This window comes from Siphateles boraxobius, unplaced genomic scaffold, assembly GCF_051911475.1.
Source record: "Siphateles boraxobius isolate OS27281-9 unplaced genomic scaffold, OSU_SipBor_1 25, whole genome shotgun sequence".
Lineage (NCBI taxonomy): Eukaryota > Metazoa > Chordata > Actinopteri > Cypriniformes > Leuciscidae > Siphateles > Siphateles boraxobius.
In genome coordinates, this window is record NW_027508866.1 from 14,434,088 (window position 1) to 14,447,920 (window position 13,833).

The following is a 13,833-nucleotide window of genomic DNA, read 5'->3' on the forward strand; positions in this document are numbered from 1 at the left end:
AATGCAACATTTATAAAGAGAGCCATTCACTTCATTCCTGAATGAATCAGCTGTTTGAACGAATCGAATTAATGAATGACTCAATCACTTGCTCATTAAGACATTTACAGCCACCTATACTAGCAGTTTTAGATTCTTATTTAGATTACCATTTTTTTCTTCATATTTACATATTAATAAAAATTAAAAAAAACATTGAAGGTATAGTTCACCCAAAAAAGATAATTCTGTCGTCATTTACTCACCTTCATGGCCTCATGGTTGTTGTAGCTTAAATGTTTGTGTAATAAATTCTATGTTGGATCAAATAAAATGTATAATAACATTTCTTTCTAAAGCTACTTTTTGAAATGCTTTTCTCATTTAACACAATAATGAAAATAAATAAATAATATGATAAATTAATTTTTGGGGCATAATTTTCTCAGTCAAAAAAAAATGTAATTGCTCGACAGCCCTAATATATATATATATATATATATTTTTTTTTTTTTTTTTTTTTTTTCACTCAAGAGGAAAATTACAAATTACTCACCTGTTATTGTTGTTCTAATATGACTTTCTTCAGTGGAACACAAAAGAAGCAATTTGTGTGCACTGAACTTGTGAACAATTTATTCATCTATTGATTCATTGGAAACTAAGAGTCAAAAGACTTATGCTATGCTTATGAAATGGACGTTGTTACTTCTATGAACTCTCTTATACACTCTTAAGATAAGTATGTCAGAACTTGGGGCAAATGTTAAGATTTTTTTGTGAATCTAGTTCAAATTTGGGTCTGTTTCTCACACAAAGTAACATACATTTCAGAAGACTCGGAATAGCGCATGGGTCATATGGACTACTTTATTGATGATTTTGCGTAGCTTGAATTTTGAATTTTTTTCAAAATCCTTTTTTTTGTTCCTCAGATGAAAGAATGTTATATACATGTCTGGAACATCATGACAGTGAGTAAATGATTTTTGGATGTACTATCCCTTTAAAAAGACAATACATGTACTTTAACAGTAAAGAAATTATTAAATTAAAAAATATTAGTGTTTTCCCCACTTGTATTTTCTTGTACATATTCTAAATGTTATGTTGTTTAGTATACTGTCTGCATGTTGTTTTCATGTTAAAGCCAATTTTCATGAACTCATTGCCATCATGTGACCCTCTACTTTTTATTACTTGCATTATTAATGAGAATATATATTTTTTTAATACAGAGCAGATTTAAGCACTTCCTATAGGTAAATTAAATTGGTAAAAGATATACAGCATGTCATAAACCGCAAAATATACTGGCACCAAATGTTGTCAGTGTTGTGCTAGTTACTAAGATATAGTAACTAGTTACAGTTACTAGTTACTTCATTCAAAAAGTAACTCAATTACTTTGTTGATTACTTACACCAAAAATGTATGCATTACTGTTAAAAGTAACTTTTTAGTTACTTAAAAAAAAACATTCTTTAATGTTCCCATTAATGTTCTTTTATGCGTTATGGTCTACACAAACACAAAACTGACTTAAACAAAAAATAGTTTTTAAACTTTATTTTATTTAAGTCAGACCAGCACAAACTGAATATATCACAAGTATTTCTGAGGTGACTCGCTATGCTGACTCGCCATCTTCGCAGTAGACCCGCCAGAGAGAAATGCACATTTCATACGGATTACATAAGCAGAGAGCAGTCTGTAGTCTGTTTTCTTTCGTTTTGGATTTGTTCTGTTTAAAAGTGGACATGTCGGTGAGCCAAGTAGGTTACCTTATACGCCGAGTTTCGGTTCATTTATGAGACCAGCTCCAGTTCACGCACTGGCGGCTCCGTTTCGTGATTATCTATCGTCTGCTATATTTACTTCTTATTTATTAAATCCAGGCAATTGGTTGATGAAACATTGATTAAAATTAAGATACAATTAATACAAAACGAAATTCACTTTAAAGAAAGGTTTTGTGCTTTCTGTTTGATGTCTCTGTGAAAGTTTTAAAGCATATTTTAGTGCCGCTTTCAGAGCGCTCACGTACGTAGAACTGTTACGTCCGTAACATTGTTTCTTCCTCATAAATGCGAACACTAAAAATAAAATAAAATAAAATAAAATAAAATAAAATAAATATTTTGTTCTGTGGAGACTGAGAGCCAACCTTCTTCATCCGGTGGGTAGTATTACTTTGGTTTGCGCAGTGTAATTCACAGAATTACTAAAGAATATTTTAGGCCTATAAAATTCAGCCCGTATAAAAGTGCATTTTCTAAGCTAAGAAAATGGACAAAATTCACTTGATTCTAATCATAATGTAACATTATTGTGAAATTGATTTCTTTATAGGTTATTTGCTATTAGTATAGTAAATCCTTATGTTTTTATCCAACTAGGCTATGTGGGCCTTGTGTAAAATACGGGACAAATCGCTTCCCTTATTGATTTGATACAATCATTTTACTTGTAAAGGGACGGGTGGCAAGCAACCCTACCACCAATCCTACAATGCGTCGCTGCTGCAAACAGGTTAGGCTGTAGGCTACACTTCAGCAAAAAATTAATTAGTTTAAAAAAATAACGGACAACGGACCATATGGTAACGGTAACGGAGTTAATTTATTTAAAAAGTAATGCGTTACTGTATGAGTTAATGTCAAAAGTAACTGCGTTACAGTAATGCGTTACTATTAATGCGTTACTGCCCAACACTGGTTGTCACTGTATTTATACAGTGAATTTCTGGCAACTGCAGCTGCCAGCTTTTTTTCCCAACACAACAGACAGAAACACACATTTTGTGGAATCTGTGAAAGAGTGTTACATGGAATGATCGACAAGCACACACATTTGCAAAGACACCCACACACTCAAACAAACACAAATGTGTTCAGACACACCGTATATGCTGTAAACACATACATATACACAACAAGAATTTGTCTGCAACTTCCTTCTTATTATCAAAATTTAAGCAATAAAATTAGTGCAATTATTTTGACATTTTTATTCATATAATCTGGGCCATATTAAGATATAAGATTAGTAATAAGTCATTTTAAATACTATTAGAACATTCAGCATCTAGACTCAATTTTACTCAATAAATCCAGCCTCTTGTCTTTTACAGACTTACTGCATTAGCTACTCTACTGCATTCTCAGCTGGATGCATGTCGGCCAATGAAATTGCACTAAATCACAGGGGGCTGATGGGATTTGTAGTTTATTGATTCTAGCTAATCCTTTGCCATTCATCAAAAATGTCACAAAACGTATAATGAAGTCTTAATATCCGTCGACGGGACATTATTCCTAAAATAAAAGCCTGTTATAATGAAATGATGTAAGAATTATTTGGTTCGAGAAGAGATTAAAAACATATGCAGCACAAATAACCACATCAGCAGTGTATGAAATAGTGCATGAATGCTTGAGCATATCTATGTGTGTGTCTGTGACTTGAGCTAAAACAAGTCACAGACACACCCCCCCCCCCCCCCCCCCAAAAAAAAGAGTCTGAAAAACAAGGCAAAAAGGGAAAAACATGCAAGAAAAATACCTTCGTCCCTCGGCCTGTTCATCGAAGACTCATCATGTTTTTTTGTGAGTGGACCTGGGGTTAAGACAAAAAGGGGGGAAAGAGAAAAGACAAAATTCAAAAAGATTTTACTGCGCTTAAACAAAAAGAGCAAAAAATTCCAAAACAGCAAAACAAGAAAAATGACAAACTAGCAAGAGATCATGTGTCCCAATTTAAAAGAAGAATTAAAAACAGCAGCCAAAGCAAAAGAACAAAACAGACAAACTCATAGAAAGAGAAAGAGAAAGAGAAAGAGAGAGAGAGAAACTGATGGTGGTGTGACACTTTCTAACATCTCTACAAGCAGTTGCGATGTTTTTGTCTCTTTTTCCCTTTCACATTTACTCATTCGCTACATGCCAGGCTTTCAATGACAAATGTCCAGCCATCTTTCTTTGTGCCCAAAGAGAGAAAGTGATGAGACATGTGGAAACACTGTAGCAAAGCTGCGTTTAGTGCAATGGCCCTCAGGAGTCCTCCGTCTTAATGTCCTACGGGACTGTAACTCCCCCTCACAGGATAAGACTGCTGATCTCTCTTTTTCTGTCTTACAAACAAACAAACCAACCAACCAACCTGCTGTGTAATTTTCTCTGCCAAGGACATTCATTTATAGCAATAAATAAACTTTTTATCTATTCAAATTTCCAAACAATATTAGCATCTGTTACAAAGTGAAATTTGAAGTCAAAATCAAATGTACTGTTGTGTATTTTTTTATACTGCAGAGCAACTGGTAAAGCTAGTGAATGTGTGGATCACTAGTTTTACCAGTTGCTCTGTAGTGTAAAAATGCACAACAGTAAATTTGATTTTGACTTTGTGGGACAAAACAAAATGTAAAACATGACAACAAACTTGATATTGTCTCTTCTCGATCCTTGTTTTTCCATGCAGCAGAAATATATAACAGTGTTGGCTCAAAATAATTTTCATATATATATATATATATATATATATATATATATATATATATATAAATCACAAACACTGATACAAATGAAAATTTTTCTTCTCATTTTCGGTCTTATTCACCCCAATGAAACAAATCATAGTTTCATGAGTGCATTCTCTTCTACAGGACTGGACCTGCTGCAGCGAGACACATTAGCATCTGTCGCTAACTCAGGTTAAATGCTAAATGTTTGTGTGGTGACAGACATTAATGAGTATTATCAGCATGACCCCCTACCCCCTCCCTCAGTACTGGCGGTGGGCCTGTAAGAGACGAGATAGAAATCGTCTCCATTTATTTACCGTTTATCTGCTACACAGGCTCTCCACACCAGTAGACCACACATACACACACAAACCCCATTTGTCATTGCTGTGCATGTAATCCTCACCCAGATTGTCCGACAAACATATATACAGCACGACTAAATAAAACACTCCCTTCAAATGCTCACCACCTGATTTCTCTTAAAGCACACACATATTAACAATTCCATTTAAAGTGAAAGTGTCATGTTTTCTGGTCACAACTGCAGAGACAACTAAAAGTAAGCCATTATTAGTTTGATATCCCATCAAAGTCTGAATACAACTCCTTTCATACTATATATGCAAAAAGCATTTCAAATGTGTAGGATGCCCGAATACACAGTATTCATAAAACCAAAGGCAAAAAATACCTGGATGGCGCATTCTTTGCGCTGAAATTCTGAAGCGTGTGGCCACAGGAGAGTCATTACATTTGTTAATCGTGAGGAATAGTAATGCAGCTAATGAAGCGGATCACATTACAATGCGACACGACAGTCTACTTTTCATACTATTATTCATTTCACACCATTATTCATACTGTATGCACACATACTTCACAGAATCAACTACACAGAACACTCCAGTCACAGAATCAAAACAAACGAATCATACCAGAGAACTTTTTAGAGCCTGCTCACTCCCATGAAGCACTAGTTTCCCAACACTGGCATATTTTTCAATAAACATAAAATATATTGTTTCTATATCTATAATCAACATGTTTAAATCTTTTAAATTTACACATCACCTTTAATTTACAATGCTTCATTTGATTTTAGCTTCCCTCATTAATGCCGCTAAGTACTCTTGTCTGATTTTCAAATACTTTTTTGCTCCAAATCAAAAGTTTGTAATGTTGTGATTCACCTAGTAGCTGTTTGGTTTGGTTCATGGTTTATTAACTCTTGTTAACAAAACTGTGCCTCTAGTAGGGATGGCGAAAACTAAACATTTTCTTGACCGACCACCGAGCCTCATTAGCTGGTTGAAACCGGTTAACCGATTAGTTTAAAATATGCCACGCTATTTGAAATAACAGCCATTTCGAGCCGCGCCTGCATCTCTCTGCCGCTCTGCCTCCCGCTCACACACAAACTGCTCCGGCACCGCCCTTCCACTCACGTCACTTTTTTTAAATCCCCTACAGCGCGAAACATGAGTCCCGCAAACACGCCGCCGAGGAGCTTTTATGTAATCGGAGGACAAATGGCTCATTAGTTTAGAAATGGGTTGGGTAAAAGGTGATCGCGTTGAAAATAAAGGCGTTAGTCTAGCGTTAGAAGCTCATTTAAAACATTGCCGCGGCTCATTTAAGAAAATGACAGCTCCGAAGAGATGCCGCTTTAGTTTGAGGTAACGTTAGTGCTAACAATAATAAAGAAAGATGATCATCATCATCACCTTATCTGTTACCACTGAAATGTAGATGTAATGTATTTCCAAATCTAAGCCTATCTTGTGCGGAATGTTGCCTAATAGACTGCAACACGATGAAACCAATGGATAAAACAGGCACCTTCAGAATGCGTAAAAGACGCACCGGCCAAGGCAGGTCTAACTCACTGTGTGCCTTCCAATAACGGACAGAACAAGTCGCGTTTTCAGGTGATACATCATAGATGATGTAGGCCTACTGTATTTAAGCACTGTATCACACAAGTTGCAACTTACATCTGTGTCATTCTTTTTGGTGAAATGGTCCCACAGACAACTTTTCTTTGCACGCTTCATCCTGTCGTCTGCCCTGGCTCTAACCTCAAGTGTTTTAGCCTGTAGCCTTTACTTTTCACAAACCTTGTGAGCGCGTGAACCCAAACGCTGTGAACTCGCGCCAAATGTTTTTATTGGTTTATTAAGTACAAACAGGCGAGTTATGAAAAATTGAGTGTGAGGGATTTGTTCACTTCACAAAAAAATACCTTGGAATGAGATGGCTAACTGTAGTAGCGTTTAGTCCACTGTCTATAATAGCCTAATTTAGAGATAATTTTTATTTTTAACCGACTACCGACACCTATGATCGGTTAACGTTGATACAGTCAACCATCGGTCAAACGGTCATCGGTTAGCATCCCTAGCCTCTAGTGGCACCAAACAGAAATTACATTCTTCACCTTTAAGTGCCGAAATAATTCAAGCGAAATCGTAAAACAAACTGATGTGACGTCATTTGGGAACAGCAGTTATTGAGAGTAAAGCGCGCAGCACATATTTATATAAACGGCGCAGAATGTTCGCTAACAGTATATCGCTGCTCACGTGCTTCGAACTTCGTTTATCCCCTAAACAAAGAAAGACAATAACTTGGGCATCCGTATATTGGGGCCTTTAAGCATACACACTAAAATAATGACACATATGCTTATTGCTCATGTTGTCGAGTGTGTGCGCCTTCTAGCATGTTCATCTGAGCTGAATCTCCAGCTGAATTACACTTAAGCTTCGAGACTCGATCAATGATGACGTGATTTTCAGTTCAATTCTCCATCTCTGGTCAGTTCTTCCAGTAAAGGCTGGGGAGCAGGAGACAGGTTGATGGGAGTATGGAGCGAGAGTGTGTGTGTGATTAAGTCTCAGCAACGTCAGCACTTTATCGACGCTTAAAGCATTTGGAGATCAAGCTTTCACAATTTTACTGGTTACTGCTTCCATCTATATGGTCTGCAGCCTCCATTAGGGCTCAGGCTTTTCCCAGAAACCTAATCCTTCTGGCCTTTGAAGACGATGCACCAGCTTTAAAACGAAGGCCCAGAATTCACCTCTAAGTGCAAGAGAAGACATGGGATATGCCGTCGGCGTGGAAGAAAAACGGAAAGCATGATAATGAAGACTTAAAATGGAGGAAAGATCATTTACGTGGGTTGAGTCCTGGGTGGTACGTGGGCTGGTGAGCGCCTGGTGCGGTGACAGTCGGAAAGGGAAAACTAGGCTCCGTGAATGTGGCGTTACTCCCAGTCTGAGAGATGGCAGTGGGTTTCGAGTGTGCATGTAGAGCGCCGAACAGTTTGTGCAGTAAACACTTTCTTTCTGAGAAAGTCTGTATGTGAGTGAGTGTGTATTTGGGACTTTTTGACAGTAGTGTGTGACAGGAAAACCGGCAGTACGCCATCCCGGTGTAACCAGCAGGTTTGTCCTCCCTGACAGGCTTGCCGTGTAAAGATGTCTTCAGTATATTTTCTGTCTCTCTTTTTGCTTTTTTTGTCTCTGTCTCCCTCTCACTGTCTGAAAGGGGAGCAGACCTAGAAAAAGCAATACATGAAAGCAATCTGCCTTGAAGAGCTGATGTCATGTGCTCAATATATATCTCCCCTCCATTAAAGACTCAAGATGAGCCATTAAACAATAGCTACAGCAGTTTCTTTCATTCTGTTTTGTATTAACTCTAACGCTGTGTCCTAACCAGACATGACCTGTCCAGTTTTCTTTTCTTGACAGGTGCTGGGTGATTGAGTTGACCAAAATAAATCATTGTGGATGGGGTTTGCATTTAACTGGTTTGGGGAAAATAAATCACGCCATACTAATCACAGCCAATCAGAACACAATGTATGCTTAAAGGCAGGGTAGGTAGGATTCCCCCAAAATACTTTTTTTCCAAATTTGTTTAAACTGTCTTTATATACCAATGCATAATTAAACTGTAAGTACTCTGGAACAGAAATTATAAAAATCGAGTGTCTGTAGTCCTCTCAGGACTGTAATAAACACAGCTCATTATTCCATTCGGGACGAAAGAATGATTGGCTGGGGCGACTGTCACTCTCCCTCGCTACCATGGATACCACCTCTGCTGATACAGGAGCAGCCCAAATGTGCGCACCCGTTTGAAGAGGCACGGAAGCTAGTAATAACAATTATGGCAGAGAAAGAACAGTACCTGCATATAGAGGCAGCAAAGTCAAGCAAGTTAAAAAAAAGGAGGACAGTATTTGAAAAGGCTATGAACAAAAAGTCTTTGGATAAATCAAGAAATCATACGAGAGTCAATATCGGCGTGGCTTTCCAGCGGTGGAGACAACTGAGGGATCTCAAGGGGCTGAAAAGTGACTCCATGATGGCTTTATTTCTGCTGGACAGGTAATCTTGCTGTTTTCATTTTGATGGCATTTATTTTTTCATGAAGCATGTAGGCCTATCACTAGCACACGTAGCTACCTAATGTAGCTACCTAATGTTACGTAGCATAACTAACGTTACACTGGCTTAGCTATGACAGTGTAACTTTGCTGTCGACTGGTATAATGTGTTAGTGAGCCAGGGTTGAGACAATAAATAAGCAATAGGCCTATCTGCAGTTGAAAGCTGTTTTGTTGAATTTCGCCAAATCTAACTTTAGGTTAAAAAGTTTAGGGGATCTATTTTTATACCTAGCTTTACCCTCTGCCTAAACTTTGTTCCTATGTTCACCGTGAACTCTACCTGCTCCGTTTTTTCACGTTTGGTTTGTTGTTATTATGCTCTACATATGTTTACCTATGTCTTTATGTTGTATCTGTATGTGTTATACAATATATGTTGTGTTTGTGTTATATTATCTTGTGTCTGCAATGCAGTTGTGAGAAGGTGTCTGCAATGCAGTTGTGAGAAGGTGTGTGAGTGTATGTTACCAGAGAATGTCTAATATGAGGAGAAGTTTCACTGGCAGTAAACTTCCGGGTTCTAAACTGGTTGCAGTTCCACTCTGGCTCCATATGAGGGCGCTCACAGGACGAGTGCAGAATGAATGGAGGTCTATGGAGTTATACCCCTAATAATCCACTTTTCTCAGGATATAATTTTTTGTCTAGTAATTTGAATGTTGTTTTCGAAAGGAGATGCAAAGAAATTACAGATAACTGGGTGTTATTAACTGATAACTGGTATATTATTTTTTAGAGTCACTTATTTGCTTTAAAAAGTCTTTTAAAATGCCAATGACGTCATACACATCGTACGACCAGAGAACTGCTTTACGGCAATCCTTCAGTCCTTTTGGTGCTTTCGCGATCTGCACTTTCTTTTCTCTCGAGGCATCGACAACACCGCTGACACAGGTAAATACACGTGCTAGAAGAGTTTTTGTTTTGTTGTTTTAAAAGACCACGCCGAAAATACTTCGGATGCCACAATGCCATCAGGCGGTATCTCTGGACGTAATCAGTCATTCACTGACCAATCAAAGTCCATTAGCAGAATGCTAGCGTGTTATGGGCAATCACAACTCAACCTATAAGAAATCAAAAGGACATAAGTACTTGTTCATTCATCTTTGGACCTATAACCCATGTTGAACTTGCAAAATCTACATTCAAATCTGAGATTTCTCAACGGCAATCGGGTGAAAGAGATAAATTTAGCCGTCTAGCCCCATAGACTCCCATTCATTTTGCACTCGGACGATCGCCCCCCAGTGGAACGCTGGTGGAACTACAACCAAAATTCGGTACAATAGGGCTTAATAGGGAGTGGCCAGGCTTTGATGTTACTCAGTTTATCTGTAAACTGTAAAGGACCTGTCCTTGAGCCGACGATGCGGTACTTGTCTCCGTAGTGTATTCCTCATCAGAGCCAACAGTGCTTTCATTGTGGAAGCTCTTACATGCAAAATACCTGTATATGTTATGAATCGTCTCGGTTACGTATGTAACCCTCGTTCCCTGAGTACAGGGAACGGAGACGTGTCGTCGGGGGAGTTCCCTGACGAATTGGGATCACGCTAGGGAGACCAATTGCCTTCGAGTGAATTAAAACGAGCCAATGAAAATTGGCATGCAAGATTTGCATTCCGCGACCCGCCTACCAGCGCGGGTATAAAAGGCGGAAGTAAACATTGCGCAATGCTTTTCGCTGAGGAGCCGAACAGTGTCCAGTCCTCCGCGAAGGTACAGCGACATGGCGAAGGGACGACACGTCTCCGTTCCCTGTACTCAGGGAACGAGGGTTACATACGTAACCGAGACGTTCCCTTTCGTCCTGGGAACTCCGACGTGTCGTCGGGGGAGTTCCCTGACGAATTGGGATCCCTAATAAAGCGCCATGGTGCTGGCCCCTTCCAGCGCCCGGCTAAGCTACCCTGCAGCAGTTTCTTGAAATAAGTTGCGGGAGCTAGCACGGGAACCACACTGCTGTTCCGCAAGACCCGCACAGTGGACATTGGATAACACTGGGAAAGCGTTCCCCAAGAGAGGGGGAAAGCTGCGGAAGGCCCAGCCTGACTGACCAGGAATACACATATGTACTAGCCCAATGGGGTAGTGAAACATATGGCAGTCCCTGAGGTGGTCCCAATCCAAGGGAAATGGGAGCGCACTCAACAGGGATGACGAACGAGTCCGTCAAGGGGAAGACACGGCTAAACTGCACGTGGCATGATGGTTCACAGTAGAGATCACTGGAGCACCCAGTCTACTAACAACTCCTCACTAGAGGTAGCAGACCTGGCGCCGGGCGGTCCGCCACGCCCAGCACCGGAGGGGTGAAGGAGGAACTCACGAGGCTCACCAACGTAGGGCGCCATACGGAGCAAGAAAGCACGTATCCGCTGTTCGAGGCGGAGTGGCGTAGCAAGCCGACACAACTTATTCCCTCGACCCACTGGCCGTAGCCAGAACTCGGGAGGAAACAGGTTCCACACGAAGGCTATAGAACCTAGCGAACGTGTTCGGTGTCGCCCAGCCCGCAGCTCTACAGATGTCTGTCAGCGAGGCGCCTTGAGCCACAGCCCAGGAAGCGGCAGCACCTCTAGAGGAGTGAGCGCGCAACCTGGGAGGACAAGGCTCACCCAGAGACTCATATGCTCGGGTGATAGCATCCACTAACCAGTGGGCTAACCTCTGCTTGGAGACGGCCTTCCCCTTCTGCCGGCCTCCGTAACAGACAAAGAGCTGATCTGAGGTTCTGAAGCTTTGCGTTCTGTCAATATAAACCCGCAGGGTGCGGACAGGATAGAGAAAAGCTAGGGCTGGGTCTGCCTCCTCCTGGGGCAGCGCTTGCAGGTTCACTACCTGGTCCACGAAGGGAGTGGTAGGAACCTTGGGCACATATCCGAGCCGGGGTCTCAACACAACGTGAGAAAGGCCTGGCCCGAACTCTAGGCACGATTCGTCGACCGAAAAAGCCTGCAGATCCCCGACCCTCTTGAAAGAGGCCAATGCCAACAGGAGCGCTGTCTTAATGGACAGGATATTAAGCTCTACCGTCAGCAAAGGCTCAAAGGGAGGACTTTGAAGAGCTCTAAGTACCAGAGCAAGGTCCCAAGAGGGTACCGAGTGCAAAACACGAGGTGGATTTAACCTCCTGGCACCCTTAAGGAATCTGATGACCAGGTCGTGCTTCCCCAAGGACTTACCTTCCAGTGCATCGTGATGCGCGGCTATTGCGGCGACATACACTTTGAGGGTGGAGGGAGACAGCCTTCGCTCCAACCCATCTTGCAGGAAGGAAAGCACGACTCCGATCGGGCAAGTTCGGGGGTCCTCCTGACGGGAGAAACACCAATCGACGAACAGGTTCCACTTCAACGCATAGAGGCGCCTCGTAGAGGGGGCTCTAGCGGAAGTGATGGTGTCTACCACTGCCTGTGGCAGACCACCTAGAACCTCCGCGTCCCATCCAGGGACCAGACATGGAGTTTCCAGAGGTCTGGACGCGGGTGCCATAGAGTGCCCCGTCTCTGAGAAAGAAGGTCCTTCCTCAGAGGAATCGGCCAAGGAGGGGCTGTCACGAGGAGCATGAATTCGGTGAACCAAGTCCTGGTGGGCCAATACGGCGCCACAAGAAGGACCTGCTGCTCGTCCTCCCTGACCTTGCACAGAGTCTGTGCAAGAAGGCTCACTGGGGGAAACGCATACTTGCGCAGGTCCCGGGGCCAGCTGTGAGCCAGGGCGTCCGTGCCGAGGGTCCCCTCGGACAGGGAATAAAACCACTGGCAATGGGTCGTGTCCAGAGAGGCAAACAGGTCTACCTGTGCGACTCCGAAGACACTCCAAATCAGCTGGACCGACTGGGGATGGAGTCGCCATTCTCCTGGCAGGGGAGGCAGCCGTGAGAGCTCGTCTGCCACACGGTTGAGCTCCCCTGGAATGTGAATGGCACGAAGCGACCTCAGATGCTTCTGACTCCATAGGAGGAGGTGGGAGGCGAGTCGCGACATACGACAGGAGCGTAGACCACCTTGATGGTTGATGTACGCAACGGTCGCAGTGCTGTCCGTACGGACCAGTACGTGCTTGTGTCTGAGAACCCCTTTGAGGCGACGCAAGGCTAAGCGTACTGCTTGCAACTCTAGGCAGTTGATATGCCAATGCAGTTGAGGCCCCGTCCACAGACCTGAAACTGCATGCCCGTTGTACGTGGCCCCCCATCCGGTGGCAGAGGCATCTGTGAAAACCACAGCATGCCTGGAAACCTGGACTAAGGGCACTACGGCCCGTAGAAACGCAGGATCCGACCACGGGGAGAAGGTTTGGCGACAGTGCGGGGTCACTTTGACCCGGAACGTGCCGCTGTGCCACGCTCACCTCGGGACTCGATCGTGAAGCCAGCGCTGAAGCGGTCTCATATGTAACAGGCCGAGCGGCGTTACTGCGGCTGCGGCTGCCATATGCCCCAGGAGCCTCTGAAATTGTTTCAGTGGAACCGCTGTCCTGCCTCGAAAAGACCTGAGGCAGGTGAGCACTGACTGGACGCGTTCCTCCGTGAGGCGCGCAGTCCGGGCGACCGAGTCCAGCTCCATACCGAGATAAGAGATCCTCTGCACGGGGCAGAGTTTGCTCTTGTCCCAGTTGACCTGAAGACCCAACCGGCTGAGGTGCCGAAGCACCATGTCCCTGTGATCGCACAACACATCTCGCGAGTGAGCTAAAATGAGCCAGTCGTCGAGGTAGTTGAGGATGCGAACGCCTTGTTCTCTCATGGGAACAAAGGCCGCCTCCGCGACTTTCGTGAAGACGCGGGGTGACAGGGCCAGCCCGAAGGGTAGGACTTTGTACTGATACGCCCGACCCTCGAAAGCAAACCGAAGAA

The 13,833-nt window shown here is 42.7% G+C and overlaps 1 protein-coding gene across 2 annotated transcripts in view; it reads right to left on the bottom strand.

Annotated features, from left to right (window-relative positions):
* Window positions 1-13,833, bottom strand: part of nlgn2b (neuroligin 2b) — a 170,196-nt gene that overhangs the window by 33,867 nt on the left and 122,496 nt on the right. For both annotated transcript variants that reach the window (XM_077242822.1, XM_077242821.1), the window contains one exon: window positions 3,544-3,597. In XM_077242822.1, the coding sequence (XP_077098937.1) occupies window positions 3,544-3,597 (54 nt within the window). The remainder of the gene's footprint in view (window positions 1-3,543; window positions 3,598-13,833) is intronic.